The sequence below is a fragment of the Neodiprion lecontei genome, chromosome 6 (genome assembly GCF_021901455.1).
Source record: "Neodiprion lecontei isolate iyNeoLeco1 chromosome 6, iyNeoLeco1.1, whole genome shotgun sequence".
In the NCBI taxonomy this organism is placed as follows: Eukaryota; Metazoa; Arthropoda; class Insecta; order Hymenoptera; family Diprionidae; genus Neodiprion; species Neodiprion lecontei.
The window spans coordinates 5,247,428-5,265,073 of NC_060265.1; the positions used below are offsets into that span (position 1 = coordinate 5,247,428).

General features: G+C 45.2%; 2 protein-coding genes across 5 annotated transcripts in view; one reads left to right on the forward strand and one right to left on the reverse strand.

The window, feature by feature from the left end:
- Positions 1–5,455: 5,455 nt before the first annotated feature.
- LOC107222423 lies at positions 5,456–7,217 on the reverse strand. 2 transcript variants are annotated; one of them, XM_046743391.1, is made up of 3 exons: positions 7,087–7,217; positions 6,434–6,584; positions 5,456–6,335 (listed from the first exon to the last, which is right to left on the reverse strand). In XM_046743391.1, exons 1-3 carry the CDS (start codon positions 7,102–7,104, stop codon positions 5,704–5,706), a joined length of 801 nt encoding a protein of 266 aa, XP_046599347.1. In that variant the 5' UTR covers positions 7,105–7,217; the 3' UTR covers positions 5,456–5,703. The 2 variants fall into 2 exon arrangements, with proteins under 2 accessions (XP_046599347.1, XP_015517275.1); XM_015661789.2 differs by having other exon boundaries at positions 5,456–6,312; positions 7,087–7,211.
- Positions 7,218–7,336: 119 nt separating this feature from the next.
- Positions 7,337–17,646, forward strand: part of LOC107222422 (transcriptional regulator ovo) — a 64,587-nt gene continuing 54,277 nt past the window's right edge. For all 3 annotated transcript variants that reach the window (XM_015661784.2, XM_015661788.2, XM_015661785.2), the window contains exons 1-2: positions 7,337–7,462; positions 8,104–8,238. In XM_015661784.2, the coding sequence (XP_015517270.2) occupies positions 7,405–7,462; positions 8,104–8,238 (193 nt within the window). In that variant the 5' untranslated portion in view covers positions 7,337–7,404. The remainder of the gene's footprint in view (positions 7,463–8,103; positions 8,239–17,646) is intronic.

Consider the following 17,646-nt stretch of genomic DNA (forward strand, 5'->3'; position numbering starts at 1 on the left):
TCCTCCTCCTCCTCCTCCTCATCCTTCTCCAACAACGCCGCCGTCGCCGCCACCACCTGGTTTCCTCTCACTCCCGCTTTAGTAGACCTATGCTGTCCCTCATCCGCCCACGAATAGCGCGCCTCGGCGCATGCGCCGAACCAAAACCAGATGCAAAGCCAACGCTACACGAGGCGAAGCGCGGTACGTTGGTACTTTGAGCTTCCCCGAGAGCCCGGCAATCGATGGTCGAACCAGCGAAGCTCTTCCGGCGGTCGAAACGTCAGCGCAATTTCAGGGGATGTTTGACAAGGAACAACAGCGGCAGAGATATTTCAATGAAAATCATCCGCAGATTGGAACAGTGAGCGTGTGAGATGAGATACGGATCGTCGAAGACGCATTCTCTTCGTTTCTGTGGAAATTCGAAGCTCATGATTTTACGTAATTCATCTGGCAATCGAACCCGTCACGCTTCTTGATCACGCACCGCGGACAAAACCAGACGTAATGAGATAGGGATACTATTTAGAGACGCGATGAGGGTACGGATGATAACAGATGGTGCGGTGGCAAACCCTGGGCCGTGATCGATAGCTTTTGAAAACGGCGTGTTTAACTACTGCGGAATTTTATCCCTTCGCGCTGGTTGACAAAATTTTTGGCGCCTATTATAAGCCCGTTGCGAGCAATCCGTAACGTGACCGATAAAATATTTCCTCCTATTTTTCACCCACGATCCAATGTTTATTAATAAACTAGGCCGCACGCGTCACCGCTAGATAGACACTGGGACTCCACATGCGGTTTATTATACATTTCGGCGCCAGAATTGTACTCGGGCGTTACGTTGGTAAAAAGAGTCCGCGATGCGGGAGAGCTTGAAAAGCACGCGCCTACCGAATAACCTACCTTTTTCGTTCTCAAGAACTAGTCGTTAAACTGTCTGCCATGTGTCTGCACGTAGAACTTGGAAATAGCAGAGTAATTACAGATAGCATTCGAAAATGGGTGCAACGATCCGCCTAGCTATATGCAACCCGCAAATCACACACTTCGTTCCAACGAGACCAAGTGACTTTGACTTGCCGACATTGCGACTCCGTGCTCTCTTGGTTACAAAACATTCCGTAAGATGGCGCAGACAAATAATCTGAACAGCGCCGCAGCCCTGCTGAGGATCGTATAAACTATTTTTGCCGCAAACTACAGCGCGAAATAATATAAACAGGTGAATTTATCGAGCACCGATGCACGATTGGTCGTGCTAATTAGAATTCAGGATTAAGTATCAAGAGCGGTTTAGAGCACTGATGAGAGTAGATTTTCAAAGCATGTGAGTGCCAAAAGGTGGGTTACTTCAACTATGCATATTTCGAAACTAATAATCCCGGCATTGCAATAATAATTACCGTGTCATTCGTGTTCTGGCGAAACCATCTCGCGGTTACTAATTGCGAAAGTCAGCATTCGAGATGAAATCCAGAAAATAAGTACTTGGACTGTTTCGATCTACATACCTGTGTACATTCTTTGCTTTCGAGTTTTATCGTACGAACTGCACCGGTGAAAGAGATTGATAAAGTCTCCGCTAGATGGCGAAACATTGTTCCGCGCAAGTTGGCATCCAGCGGAGCAACGGGCAAGGGCAACGAACTTGAAACCGCGGCGGTAAAGGACACGCAAGAATTCTCTCGAGGAGCGACTAGAACGAACGACTTAGGTGGTACTTAGAAAACGAGGAACAAAGCGAATGCCCTATGAAGGAACGAATTGACCGAGGTAAGCCGTTGGAGGGACGAAGCTTCCCCGGAACTCTCGCTAATACTCCAAATAAGCATTCGAGAATTTTCCCCCGATCGAAGTGAGCCACATAACTATTTTCTTTGCCGTATAGCCGTGGAGAGTAGCAGCAAGCTGTTTATCTTTCTGGCGGAAACGTCCACGGTCTGCCGCACAGCAGAAAGACTTTGTCTTCCCGGCTCGCGGATGTTCACCGCGGAAAACAAGTCGCTAGACTTGAATGCGGTTCCAGGTTCGAGGCGGAGACGAAGCGGAATGCGGTATACAACTAGGAGGATTGTTGTTACGTCTCCGCGTCGTCAGGATAAACCGTGGCATTAAATTATACGCGGAGGTAATTTCGCGCCAAGCACGGAGCAGGTACATGCACACGTATGGCGGCCGTACGGACTCGTGGCGGCTTAACACAAACCGGAGACAAAGGCAATTCTCGCTTCCGACGCAAGGCTCGCGGATAAGATCAAATCAAGATCGAGACTCGCCGCGACTCTGACGGCCGTGAACTTTGCGGCTTGGGAGAGACTGTTTCACCGCGTCCTCCACGGTATATATTCTCTTTCACGGAGGGGCATTATGCCCCGGCATCACGCTTCCTTCGCTTCAACTACGATAGAATTCATATACCTTACCAACGAGCGTAAACAAGTTAGAAAGAAACGCGGACGTTCCCGTGGCAAAAACACAATGAAACGGTCTCGGTTTCTCTCTCTCTCTCTCTCTCTTTTTTTTCTACATTACTGTAAGTCTCCAAATGCCCTCCAAAATGGCGGCCGCGCCATCCGGTTCTGCAGGTCTCGTATTTGCGCGGAAGAATAAAATGGCCGGAAGAGCGAGGTGAGTTTTATCACGAACGGTCTTCGCTGAAGAAATCGTCATTCGCCTGCAGTGCAACCAGCTAATAGCCGTCGCCGATCGCGGCTGACTGTCGGGTATAGAGACGTCCATCTCGAGAAATTGCAGAATGAGAGGCGCTCGTAGCATATGGCAGGCGCTACCTCGAGATAAGTTCCGCAGGGTTGAGGGTACAGAAGCCGCGTCGGAGGAGCTCGAGACGAGCGAGTCGCGTCGGGGAATCCCCGGGAAGCTATTTCGCGTATTTGCCGTCCTTTTTACGAGCGGTAATTCCTCACTTGGCGGAGCCGCTTGATTCCCTCTCGTATACCTACCGTCGTGAAAGCCAGCTGGAGGAGAAGCTGTCCGAGCCTTGTGTCTTCCGCAGGCATGCTCGCGAGAGCATGCGACAGGAAATCGAGATGAGAAATAGCTACGAGATGGTTTTGCCGTTGAATTCCTGCAAGGTACACACGTACAACAGGTACATGTATACAACGGAGGAGGAAAAACCGGGGTGCGCAAGAAAGGCGTTCTCGAGGAAACGACAATGGCGCTGGAGTAGGATACCCCGGAGGAATTACCGCGCTGCGTAATCACGTACGCGATTCATTATACCTATATGTATGTACAGTCGGCGAAGGCTGCTGCAAGCAGGCGAGGCCCATGCTGCCAAGGAGAAAGGTTCGATGCAGGAAGGAATCCGCTGCACACATCGAAAGATGGCTTGCGCAAAGGCGATTTATATCGTATAGACGGGACCTGGGGGCCCTGCAGCAGGAGTGGTGGTCAGGCGGCAAGTTAATTCCCATGAACCTGCGATGCACGATCTCGAAATCACTCCGGTCCCGCCGGTACGTGCTTCAAGGGCCTCGCCGTAGTCTCGCGCACACCGACAAGCCGCCCTTCGCTTCACCCCCACCGCGGAAAAAGGCTTCTGCACAGGTCCCGTCGGTGTACGATGCAGGGTAACGAACAGTGAGACTGGTACCACGTTCGCACGTGTACGTGAAGCCTCGAAGAGAAGGGGCAGGGGGGTAAGGGTGGAGGACTGGAGGCGCATTGTACGTGGGTTGCGCACGTATACCTACCAACCTACCTACCTACCTACCTACCTGTACTGTAACAGACGTCTGCAGCGCGGTGCGCTGACACGAACTCGTTTTAAAATTCTCGCGAGGCTCGCGGTGAGCGAGCGAAGCAAAGGGAGAGGAGGCGAGGCGAGGGAGAGAAGTTAGCGCGAACGAAGCTACGGGAAGGACGAAGCGGGAGCGAACAGCGAAAGAGCCGCGATGAAGGGGGGGAGGTGGTGGACGAGGTACCGGGGAACGTAGTGGTCCCGGGAATCCTCGCACCGTTGCGCGCACCTGTATCTCTTCACCGTGGCACTCCTACCTTACTGATCTCATGCCCGCTCATGCCGACAACACCGTTCCGCCTTACCCCGGTCTTCTGCACCGTGGTGTGCTCCCTGAACGCGGTCCCTTTCGTACCCACGTTTGTGCGAGCTCAGATTTTCTCAGACATTTACGTTGTATGCGTTCACGCGATACGGATTGTGGTCTTGGAGGAAACACGAGAACTGGTCATTGAGTCGGGCATCATATGCTAATTTTTGGAACAAAAACGAAAACAGATAAAAAAAATCTATCGATGTCCTGCGAGATCCGAGGACGTATAATAACGTCTCCCGCTACCTACGGTATCTATAATTTTTATTGCTGAATGAGCAGAGGTGGGTCACGGACGTTTGAACGGTTCAATTTGCTCTCGAATAAACTATAGGTATTACACATTTTACGGTATGTATATGTATACAAAAACAGATGACAGCGTTTGAGGCCTAGGCCGTAAGTCGGCGAGCCTTGAAATAGGCGAGAAGGTGGTGGGATAGGGAAGGACGAGGATAGATGGCTGGGGGGTTGACCCGGTCCCGTTTATGGGAGTGAAAAAGTGCTTATTATTGCGAAAACGCGTCTCGTCAGGCTGAATTAGCAGCGAAAGGCTGGCCTTAGTGGCGATTATCTACATGCCATAGACGTAATTGCGAGTCTGAAATTAGTTATGTAACGTATTACGGTTGTTGAAAAGTCAACATTAGGTCTCGGCCAGCTGCTGCAGCAACGGATGTTGCGAGCTGGAAGTGGCCCCAAAGATTTTAGTGTTATTATCGTTGAAACAAACCTCGGACTTTTTCCATCCCGCCTCGAGACTCCGGATGTTTGATTTTTATCTACGCTTCGAGTACCTACACGGAATCTCCGTGCTTGGTATGTGGGTCGAAACTTGTTGCCACATCGAGAAAAACAAATAAGAAAGAAAACGGGGACCTCCTTTGACCGAAAGAAGTCTCGAACTGATAAAGAGATGATAATTATAGGACGGATTGTGGATGGATTCGGAGCAAAACGGTTGTTTTGGAATTCAGAAAAGGGAGCTGCATAGCTCGTAAAGCCAATCGGGTACTCGTTTCAAAACCGCATAATGTGTAGACGCTCGACTGCAGCTGATAACGTGAAAATTTGGGACAAAACATGCGGATCGGAGTGAAACGAAACTTCATATGTATAAACAAAACGGAACGAGTAGAATGAATTATTCAAATTCAATCTTGCGTATTTATCTGACCGGAGATATGGCAACGTGTGATTTGTTGATATCTATAATATATATTCAAACAATTTTGCGCAATCCTATGGCTCCGTAACTGTTTACTGCACGTTTTGTGTCAGGCATTACCATCTAGATCTAGATGAGTTGTCCGACAATCGCTCGAAATCAGGGGCATTTGATACTTGAAGAAAAATAAGAATCGCTGAACGTATAAATTAGAAACTTTAACTTTAATGGAAATATCTAGAACAATTGACATGTATGTATAGTAGTCATCTCTAGGGTATGGAACCTAGTGCAAAAGGTTTTTTCAATCTGATACCTACATCGTTCTAATATGGTAATTCTTACATCCTAGTATCACGTGAGTCTGGTACGTTTTTTTTTTCTTTCTACCAGGAAAATGTTGCACGTACGCAGGGATCGAAATATTCCGATCGAATTTGCAAGCGAACAGATCGCAAACCGAGCAGCCTACTACGCAGATCCGAATCCGCTCTCGGTGTTCTCCGTATCGCTTAAATTCAAATCCTTGAAAGTTAAATCGGCGAAGCGGCGATTGTGACCAGATATACCATCTTCGCCTCGACCTTGACCGGGTGGGATTAGACTTTTGTCGGTTACCGATGACCGTTCACAGCGCGGAGCGGGAAAGAAGTTCGAATCCGATGTGGTCTCGCTCAGATCGCAACATTTTACACCAGCGGGTAATTCCCGGGGCACGTTATCGTAGCTGATAGTCTTTATCCCATTACATTCGCGGATCGTTCTTACGGAGGCCTGAAGCGTTCTCGGTTTCATCTTCGGTTTTTCACCGACGGTTCGCGGCTGCTTCATCCTCCGCTTTTCGTCTAATTTTTTCGCAAGCTCGGCTTTTGCGTTCTTGTAGCATTCGATCAGTTTGTCTCGAAGCGCCTCGCTACTGCTATGGTCGGTATTTTTCTCAAGGTATATCTGCATCCTGCGAGCGTGCATTTCGAACGCCGAAGGCGGATCACCGGAGAAAATCGAATGCTTGGTGCTCGACACCGCCAATCCTGAAGAAAGGACCTCGTCATTGGTCGGCGAATCGGCCGGGTTCGATTCCTGGATGCAAAAATTATCGCATCCTTTATCGCCGTTAAAAGACAATTCGAATTAAGGTCTCGTACCGCGAGCGAAATCGTGAATTAACGTATATTTATAGCCATGCTTAAAAAAAACTTACCCGAAATTTTTTGTAACGCGGAAGCGTGACGTTGCGCGGAACGGGTCGTTGCCACGTTGAGCATCGCGTACTCGTGTGAAAGTAGTAAACTTTGCCCGGAAAAGTGGTCGACATGCACTCGATCCATCCATGCTTCGCAGCTACTACGGACCTGGAACAGAATTATTATTCCCCGCCCCAGTGTTTCAATAAGCAAATTTTCTCGTGGGAATCAAATTCAATCTTCTATATAGTAATCGGTATAAGCTGTACTCGTCAAATAATTCTTCAATTTTCAGGCTATGTGAAACAAGATACCCAAGATACATAGTAAGATACGATACAAGATACAAGATCGGAATTCATTTGATCTTCGATAAATGTTTTTCCTCCTCTACACAAGAAATTAAAATTCTTCAAGGAAAAAGTAGGCAACGAACAACCCCCACGTAATATATAATTTTCAGAAATATACCGACGCAATTACAAAGGATTGCAAACAATACTAATAACCGACATTGTATATACCTATACAGTTATTACAGCTTGATCCCGGTTCAGGAAAAAAAAAAAACAACAAACGGCGAAGCCTTGACCGTGATTCGAACTTCGATACACAGACGCACGGCTTTTGTTTTTATCCGCCTCATACGTTGTAACGACATCGAACTTACTTGGCACAAGAGTCGCATCCAAAAGTAACGCAGGTCCCTCCGCACATCGCAGTGAAAATGTTCGTGCTTCGTACACCGTGGCTAAGAAAAATCAACTGCAGCAAGTCGCTGTGGTTGACAATGAAGTGCGCGCAGTAAACAAGTGAAAATTTCGGGTGTGTGTGAACTCGGTGAGGTTAGATTTACAAGATCCTGCGATACACGCTAATAGTCCGAGATCGACGTATCGAACATTCGGCTTCCGGTCCGAACTTCGCGTCGCGTCGCGTTCATTCTGCTTCGATACATCGGCGCCAGAGTTCGCGGGATGCGAGTGAAATGGTCTGCACAGAAATCCGTGGCATCGTGATCCATTCCCATGCTCTCCAGGTATTAGGTATGTAACAACGTGAATTTACACACCTTCCGGCGTTTACGCCTCGCATTTTTCAGTCATCTAGCTCTCAGGTGTTTCAGGCGAAACGCTGAATTTTCATTGCTACCTAAATATTCGGTGCTAGTTGTCCGCGTCGAAAAATTTGAAACAAAAACGAATCGGCGACAGCGATGTTTGTACCGGCGATTCGTTTTCATTTGCTCGCGTCACGCCTGTGACAATTGTAATCATGGGAAAAAGCTGCGAGGGGGAATTCACTGGCCTGGATATAAATCTGCATTTCCCAACATATTTCCAAGCAACGCGTACCTGTAACGAGTTGAATCGGTGTGCGAATCCACGCTATATCTATAGTTCCATAGATGTACAGATAAACCCCGCACAGAGAAAGCGTTTCTCTGGATTATATTAGGCATGTACGACTATTCAAACATACGTTTCATGCGTGAGCTATTTCATGCGCCGTTTTCCTACTGGCGGAGGTTTATTATCCACTAAAAACCAAATGTAGCGTAACGATATAATGATAAGAAATCAACAGGTATCGTTCGCGGGCGAATTATTGGTAATCAGGTTATCAGTTACAAACTCTTTTCCGCAAACTTCCGTGACATATTGTAACCAATAAAAATCTATTTCAGGCCGGGTTCCCGACAATTTCGGGAATCTCTGGAAGAAATGGAGGGCTCTACTCACAGCAGTGCCGTATGCTTTATTATCGTACGCCCGGCGCTGTACCGGCATTTACAACAAACGATCGACGGGAATAATTACTCGTAAGTAATAAGCTTGTAACCTAAAAATTAGCCAATTACATACCTAATACTTATTGAACAATTTTGATCCACATTTTGTTTGTAAATTTCAGTATCGATCTTTATGATATACAAATATTGCACAGTGATATCAATACAATGAAAGTTGATATACTTTTTACTAAAAATATGTCTGTCATAAAATGTACTAGTTTTTATTAATGTTTAGTGGAAAGAGAAATCTTGACCCCAGAGTGTATTATGCAGAATGCACACGTTGTTAACTGCCAAAGTTTCAGCCGTGGGTGTGAGCCCTCCTCAGAACACAATTTATTAATCTAATTAAACAAAAGAATTTGACAATAAATAACAACAGGAAGGGAGAGCTTGTTCATACTCCGAACTAAACCGCACAAATTTTCTTGGTTCTAGTTTTCCGCCGGTGTGGTTTGGTTCGGAATACGAACAAGCTCCCCCTTTCTGTCGTTATTTATTGTAAAATTCTTTTGTTTAATTAGATTGATAAATTGTGTCCTGGGACTACATCCAGGGACGAAACGCTCACAGTTAACGATGCGTTCCATTCTATCCTACACATCCAAGAATTCTTTCTACATTAATATTTGGTATTAGTCCGATATTACAAATATTAAGTAAGTCAGGTTACCCACCTTTCGGGTCTTTCAAAGATTCCGGGATCGCCAAAAAACCCGATCCGATATAAACCTGTGTTGAGAAAAATCTTGACCTCAATAATCTAATTGCGCGGAGAATTTCTTGGAAATGTAGGTCAGGGAACGTCGAAATACAGACTCCAATTTTTTTTCACCTTTCGGCCCGTTCTGTGGGTCCTCCTCGGGGAAACAATTTTATTCTATGCAGACAGTAGGACAAAAAAAAATAATTGTTTGATTAACAATTTGTACAATCGTATAGAACTTAGACAACAGAACAAACTTATTATATACTAACCAATACTAGTTGGGCGCACACAAATATTACACTATTGCTGTGGAGATCGTCTTCAGACGGTTTTAATTTATTTACAATACATTGTAAACATGGTTAACGTTCTTCAGGTCCATAACATTGTTAAATAAAAACGTGCAACAAGTTTATAATCCTATTGTAGAATAAACACGAAGAGATTTACTTAACTGAACTTAGTTTGAACGTAGACTTTTTTTTTATTTAAATGACATCTATATATACAACTGGTCTTATGTCGACCAGTCATCCAAAGCAATCAAAATAAAAAAAAAAAACGATCAAAAAAATAATAATGAAAAAACAAAAATAGGAGTTTATTCGTAATCCGGAACTATATATAACTCCGAATGCTCGTAAATAAGACCATTTGTATATATAGATGTCATTTAAATAAAAGAAAGGTCTACGTTCAAACTAACGTCAGTTAAATAAATCTGTTCGTGTTTCTTCTACAAAAAATTAGATTATAAACTTGTTGCACGTTTTTGTTTAGCAATGTTATAGACACGAAGGACGTTAACCATGTTTACAATGTATTATAAATAAATTAAAACCGTCTCAAGACGATCTCCACAGCAACAGTTTAATATACGTGTCCGCCTAACTCTTATTGGTTAGTATATAATAAGTTTGTTCTGTTATCTTTAACATATCATTGATGCTGCTACTTCGTGACACGGTGTCCACTGCTCCTGGAAGTCCTTGAGGTCCTGGAAAAGCTCTTGAACTTTGCTTTTCTTTAAAAGGTTCTGGGAATATACTTGAATTTTTCTTGTATCCCGGAAATATTTGATTTTTGAGGTTTGGCTGCGAATGATATATTTATTTTTTTTCACCGAGTTACTATTTAAAAAAAATGGATTCCCACCTCGAATCTCGTTTTTCGTTTTTCCCTACCAACAGGTTGTAGTACATGTAACGGATATCTCGTACATCACGCCGATTATGTATGTACAGTGCCCTTTGCCCTCTGCATTCGTGTATTTTGATTTTTTCTAAGTGTCTTAAAAAACCTGAAAACGTTTTTGAACGTTGTTACGGATTTTCATACCTAACACCATACGTGATTTCGCTTGAAGCAAATTCCTGTTTGGCATATATTTCTCGTTACAAAGAAAAACACAAAGACATTTCATATATTGTAACCTGCGTCGTCGCCGAAAAGTATTACGCTTAATCGACCGGTCGCATCGGAGGCACGAAGGGCGTGAGTAATGCCGTCCAATTAGTCGCGACGGCGGTGAAAGGTAACGAGAGCAAGGTGAACCCTTTGAGGAAAAGGAATTATCATTAGGCAGAAACATCGCCTTACACACCGCATACAACACTGCGGGGGATGAGTGGTTTTGCAGATATGATGGCACACAGAGAGAGAGAGAGAGAGAGAGAGAGAGGCGTAGGTCAATTAACGTACATTAACACCGCATGGCATACCCGTAATGATGCAGGTATATGCCGTATAGGAAGTAGTGCCATCCGACAACAATTCCCCCCCTTATTGTTAGTGCGATGCAACGAACGCCCGTTTCCCGTTAACCCGAGCGCACCACCGAGGATCGAGATCGTCGTTGCAATTATCGTTTATAATCTAATCTGAACAACCGCAACCTTATTGCGCTCAAAATTGCGTACGAGTTAAACGGTCGCCGCCGCATTCTCGGCGAACAAGTTTACAATCAGTCGATTAACACCGAGAACTTGTAATCGGTTGCTTTTAACCCAGTTCGTTCGTTGACTAACAATTTCAAAATTACCAACCGATGATGCACAGCCACGGTACAAGGATTCCCTCATCTTCTCAACCTGCCTGCTTATGCTATTTTACAATCCACTTCCTGCTAGCGGGCTGGAGAATGTGTAATTAGGAGTTAGGACCAATTAACGAAAATATTCCCAACCGCTCGTCCTTCTCCAACGTAAAATACACATATACTTATATAGCTAGGTTCATACTCAAAAGCCGCTCAGTGATTTATATACCCGGTTACACGAATCTACACACCTTTCACATGTCGCTCTTTTATAACGATAATCTACAGCCGTATAACGAACGGATCGCCTAATTTAATTACTTATTGTTTACAACGATCGGTGTGTGCAGGGTTCGTAAACCGCGTTCATTAGCTCGGCGAATGACGATAGAAGGGGGAGGAGGGAAGAAACGGCGTCTGTAAAAAAAAAAAAAAAAACAAATAGCCGCAATCAACGACGCTAATGACACGATACCAGGCGACATGATTCGCGCTTTAGTGCAAAGAGCGATGAGAACGTTGGCTCTGTTGTTGCAGCTTCGGTATTCCTACAGGAAACAGCGACGCGTGATACAAATCTGAACGACGTTGATGTGTGGGTGACGGCTTTGTGTGACGGGGATACGACGTACACTCGTCCATGGGGACATGCGGGGAACGTGGATGTTCAGAAACGGAAATCCATAGTGAGTAGGTACGTAGTGCGATACAGTATGAACATGCAGTAATAGCGCAAGGGGTACGCGAACTTCCGGAGCTGCCGACGTGCAACTATTTAGTCAAATTTACAAACCAAATGATCTGAGTATGCTAATTCTGTCGCGTAATTAAGGAAGGTATGTAACACCGTATGGACAATTTTAATACGGAGTAGTTTTCTACCTGTGTGCACGTATACGTGAATATACTCGTCGGCTAATGACCGAGTCGGTGATAATCTTGTGCGATTAGATCGAGACGGTACCGCGTGTCCGAATCGTTTGCCTTGCATTATCGATCGCCGTCAACTTCAACTCTTTGCGAGTCATTCGAAGAAAGAAGGCGAACTTGCCTACCCCGCTTCCAACTCGTTTAACCTCCAATTAACACGATTGCTCGGGTCGTACCTTCGAGAGCTGATTAAATCACACCTCGTTAACTGAAATAAAGTCTACGGTCATTACGCGCGCATAAAGTCTATCCCGAAACGATAAGCTCTGGCTACTTTCTAACTTACCCCAAATGCAAAAATACATTCTCCGTTATATTTAGGTCGTAATTTTCGCCGATTATACGAATATGGGTACGCAATGAATGCGTAATTTGGGAATGCGGGGAAACTTTTCAGACAGGTCGTTATTTCAACGAACACACATTTACATCCGATAACGTCCCGAAAACGCAACGATTACGCGAAGGCCGTAATCTTGAATGGGCGTTGTGAAACCGAGTCGGGATGGTAAAAATTCTTCCCCGTCGGAGGAAAAACTGCGGTGTGCATTGTTGGAGGCATTACCATAGAGAACAATGGTGAAACTATTTTGGAAGCAGCAAACGCGACTTACGATATCCACGACGCTCCTCACAGCGTGCGGCGGAACGCTTGTATAAATGGTATCCCTTACTTGGAGGGAAGGTCTCGGACTAACTACGACTCGCCTTATTCTCCGCACTCCGCAGGGCGCATTGTGGGAGTTGCGCAGGATGCAAGATGCGGGGTGCAGGACGAGGAGCAGGGCGCACCCACGAGGAAGGAAGAAGGAGGAGGATGGACCAGCGGATGCATAGGATGCACTGCGTACGGATATTGAAAAACCCATTGTGAGTCGGGGTGTTTTCTGCTTTTTTTTTTCATCATTTTCCTTTTTATAACGCTTTTCTTTTACACCGCTGGAAGGGATACTTGATACGGGCTATTTCGAATGGTTTTTTACGCGAGGGTCATCTTGAGAGTGGAGAGAACAAGCGGGAGGAGGGGGAGAATTATCCAGGTATAACCTCACTGTCCGTTGTTAACAATCTTCAACGCTTTTTCGATCCTCGTCCCTCTCCCACTATGGTCATACGAATTATATACATATATATACTTGTATAACGTCACAGGTGAAAAGTAAGAGCGAGTAAAAAATCGCCGGACATATGCGTGCCGAAAAAATATATATCTCGCGCGAAAAGAAAAAAATTAATGTTTGGGAATCGATCATTTTCTCAGGGAAGATGCGTCCGGAGGAGAATCAGAGCTTTTGAGGGACGGGACCGGGACGTTATAAATTTCCGCCCGTGACCCGTGATAATCCAATTTTTGTCCCCGATTCTCTCTTCCGGGTCCGAGTCGCCGCCTGCTGGGTGGCGGAATTTGAAAGATGAAGATTTTTACGAGGACGATGACAAAGAAGCCAAGGTTTTTCGGCCTATCATCGCGACCGCTGGAGATTTACGAGCCAGGCTGCGTTGCCGGCTGTGTACCTGTTCCGATGTCCTTTCGGCGTCTACCGTCTCCGAAAATGAACTTGTAAATTACGCAAACGATTATTGCGAAAGCTTTCTCTGAACGTCATTTGACTCTCCCTCGTTACCGGGGCTCATCCTTGCAGATCCCGGGGGAATCGAGGACCGATCGGTCTCGCCGCCGATGAGCGATGATCCTCTTCCGTTCCACTGAGAAATAATTCGACCAACTGGCCCCTCGTCGACGCGCAAGCTCCGGAAAAAGCGACAGGAAGCGTGGTTTTTGCTATCGCGCAGACACCCATTCGACGCTCTGTAAAAATCTGTGGTATAAAAATTTGAAAATCAACACGGGGAGCACATGACGTTCCTCGAACCCGGAACACTTTTTCTTTCGCCCCTGCTGCACGTTGCCCCGCATTGTCCTGCGCCTCACCAATTTGTGCAACCTCCTTCATGTTTTTTGCGCCCTTCGCTGCGGCTCTTTATGCATCGGGATAGCTACCTGTCATTAAAATCGTTCGATTCCCTCGCTCCTTCGTAACTCGAAACCATCCATTCTCTACACCGCCGCGTCAGGTAGATTCTCTTATTATTCCGCAGGAGCAAGATGATCTCCATTGATCAGGCCAGCTGTGTACAAAATTTTCGCCGAAATCCCTGCACCGAGAGAAATTTTTCTTACGGATTCCACGATCCACGCTATGTTATTTAACGTTAATTATTGATTATACGTCACGACGCATTATGCGGATACCTGTAGAATTTGTTGACGAATAATGAAAAAAAAATTTATCAAACCCGGTGCGATGATCAGTATTTTGCAAAGTCACTCAGCAGCGGAACCGTCTGAACAACGTGTATCCAATTTCATTCACACTAAACGAGTGTTTCGCAAAAAGGATATCCGCCGATTATCTTGTCTTTGAAAAACTGTTTATCAAAGATTCTGTGAATTATGAAATTCGCAGGGTGACCGTATAAAAATTTCGGCTCGACCACGCCCGAGTTCATTTATTTCGCCCCGGATGAATCAGCGGGTAAACAATTTTCAACCTCGAAATGCCGGAGCGTAATTTTTTATTATAACAGCTAGAACATTTTTCCAGCTACCTCATTTCTTCCTCGTTTTTATATTTTCACTTGGTTTGTATTTTCCTTTTTCTTTTCCGCGCCGCGGCGATCGGCACGTTAGTCATCGTCATCTATACGTGTTCGAATGGCGACGAAAAGGAAGCGGAGAGAGAAAGGAAGATAGAAAAAAAGAGAGAGACAGAGAGGAGAGTGGAGATGGCGAGGACCGTTAGTTGGCCCCGGCTCTGCGGGAGCGTTGCCCGGGCATCGCCGTCGCCTCCGTCTGTCCATCCGTCGAACCTTCGTCCTCCTCTTCCTCCTCCTCCTCGTCGTCGTTGCGAATATGCCGCCAACTGTAAGCTCTTACACAGGCCTTAATCCGCCCGCCGTGCCTGGGACAAGTTTAGGGGTCTTATTCCCGGGGCCCGAGCCGCTGAGAAGTCCCTTGACTTTGGCCGTCGCCTTGGCCTTTAACCACTGCACGTATAAGGCCGCTGATCTTTGCGATGCTGCGGGAAATGTTGCCGCGATCCCACCTCCGTCGGTATTACAGTAATCCTCGCCAGGATTTCACACTCCGCTCTGCACGTTTATCGTCATGCATGCGTGTATGTACGTACGTACATGTCGCGATTCGCACACCCGCAAACAAGTTCCACGAAACGTCACGACAATTACTGTTTTACCATCCGAGCATCGCCTAGTAACTTCTTATAATTTTCCCAGACGATGTACCGTATAATACACGCGCATTCATTGAACCTGTATTACATCTTATCGTACCCTGTACCGAGGTTCGGATATCGCAATAATCATTCACGTTCAAGCTGTTTCTTCGATTGCTTTCGCTTACAAACAACAGGTATAATTTCGTGTGTGTGTGTCTTTTTTCTCTTTCTCGTTTGTCAGTTATCAAACAATCATTAGAATATCAATTGAACGAAAAAACATTCAGACGTTTAATCTGATCTCACTGAGTTGCTGGGACTTGAGTTCTGTCAAATAAAAAACAAAAAAAAAAAAAAAAAAAAAACTTGTTTCAAAATTTCCGTTCCTTCGTATATGACAAGATTCGAAGGCATGTGTAGATTCAAACTCTTTCACACGATACGAAGTTTGACCGAAGTGTCACCTTGAATTTTGCTCCACTCGTTATTTCCCCGAGTCTTTTAGTCGATAATTGTCTCATTAGACCGTGATTTTGCTCTTTCGAGAAAACCGTGCTCGCTCGGACACCTATATTTGCTTGCGCAACGCGTTAATTAGCCATGACCCGTTCTCTTCCCACGAAACGAGGCTCCTCTCACCTTCCTCCCGCTTCCAGTCCCCTTCCGCTTGCGCATTCCCTGCACTCAACCGTCTCACTTACTTGACTTCTTCGTTCAGCGGCATGCTCTTTTACATTCTACACACTCGCTCCGTCTGCAATGGCCGACTAGAGATGTTTATACACCCCCTCCTCCGTTTGTCCTCCAAGATTCAGCGTTTCGGTTCCAAAAATTAATAAAAATAAGTGGAATCGAGTAAATCTGCAAAAATCCCACCATCTTACGGTTCGATCATCGAGTTCAAACCTCTCCCATCTTTTCAGCTGTAAAGATCCGTTCGAATCTGCCGAATCAGAGATCCGAGACTACAAGACGTGATCCAACGACCGCTAGATTTTCATTAGCCACAAACTTGCAGGGTTATTAATTATGTAAATTGCACATACCAGTTAAACAATTTATTTAGGATGAATAAATTTTATTTGCCGTTAGAAAAAAAATGGGTTCATCATTTTACAGCACATCGAATACAGCAGATATATGTTTGATTCAGTTAGACGCTTGATTAATTTTCATTACAACTTTAAAAGCAGTTTATTGTTTCTCATTTAATTCGATTTAATATTCAGCACGTAATTCGGTAAAAATTTCTTCCTACCATCATGGTATATCAGGTGTAATAATGCTACCCTAAGTGTAAATTCCAAATCACTTTGTTGCACAGCAGACGTAGGAACAGTCATTAAAATGCTACGCGTACAAATTAGAGCAGAAGGGAAAATTTGGAGCAATAAATATTTCGAGTTTTAAATTGGGGCAATAACGTATATAAATATAATATACCGACCTACAATCCTCCTGTTCACAAAGGATAACGTGCAGTACCTACTTTTCTGCAACGAGTATATAAGTATATATACACGTCCCTGCAATAAAACCGAACCCACCTCAACTGCACAGTAATGCCATGCTCATCCGTTTCACTGAAACTGACAAAAATTTCGGCTTGTGTAAAAATTACAGACAAAAATATGCATACATAAGTTGAAATCAGAGAATACGAGAATATAATGCAAGTGATTTTTCTCTCTCTCTCTCTCTCTCTTTCTCTCTCTCAAGTGTCCTGTCATTTTTTCAAGAGCTTACCGATTTACGTACGCAAGCTTAAAAAGGACGATAAATTCCCTCGAAGATCACACCGCGACTTTTTATTTCACGAACAAAAGTGCGCAAGCTCCAACGCACTTTGCAGGCGTAAGAAAGAAATGGATAAATCTTCTCTCGCAATCGATGGAAAATAGAGAAAAACATCGAGTCCAGGCACTCTGCTCGTGGCTTCGAAGGTTGGTGGAGTAATTTCACACTACGGTCAGTTTCGGCGAAGCGACAGCAAACAGAAACTGAAACTGGCACCAACCTCTTGTTCGCTCAGCTTGTCAACCGCTTCGGAAAATCCCGTCAACGGTGTCCTTTGGCCTTCCACGATTCTGATCCTCGCGACAACCCGCGGTCGTATCATCGAAATGATCCAACGAAAAAAAAAAAAAAAAGAACAAAATCCAAAACGCGTTATAATCACTTACGAAGCACAAGACGTCTCGGTACACGATCGAAGAATCGAAACGCGTTCTTTTCCCACGTATAACGATTAACGAAACTCCGCACATTTCGCGAACAATTCGAACGGTGTTCCCCGGGATCCTCGGGAGTCCTTCGGGAGAGTATCGCCTCGGTACTTGGGAGGTTCTTTAAGCACCTCGGCAAAGACCCGATCGTCGACGTTAAATGTAAACTGAGAGGAATCAGAGGCGGTAGGAATGGACTGACGTAGCCCGGCCGGGTCCCGTCGGGAGGATAACAGTTCACCACTGTACCGTTCCCGTTCCCGCTAACGGGCGATATTCGCTCTTATTCATTCC

What these genes read in the sequence shown, in the direction of transcription:
- LOC107222423 (XM_015661789.2), bottom strand. Translation starts at nt 7,133, where the DNA reads ATGTGCGGAGGGACCTGCGTTACTTTTGGATGCGACTCTTGTGCCAA. An exon ending in GGATGCGACTCTTGTGCCAA is followed by an intron (nt 6,585 to 7,086) that starts GTAAGTTCGATG and finishes ATTCTGTTCCAG; the next exon opens with GTCCGTAGTAGCTGCGAAGC. An exon ending in CGCGTTACAAAAAATTTCGG is followed by an intron (nt 6,313 to 6,433) that starts GTAAGTTTTTTT and finishes TTTTGCATCCAG; the next exon opens with GAATCGAACCCGGCCGATTC.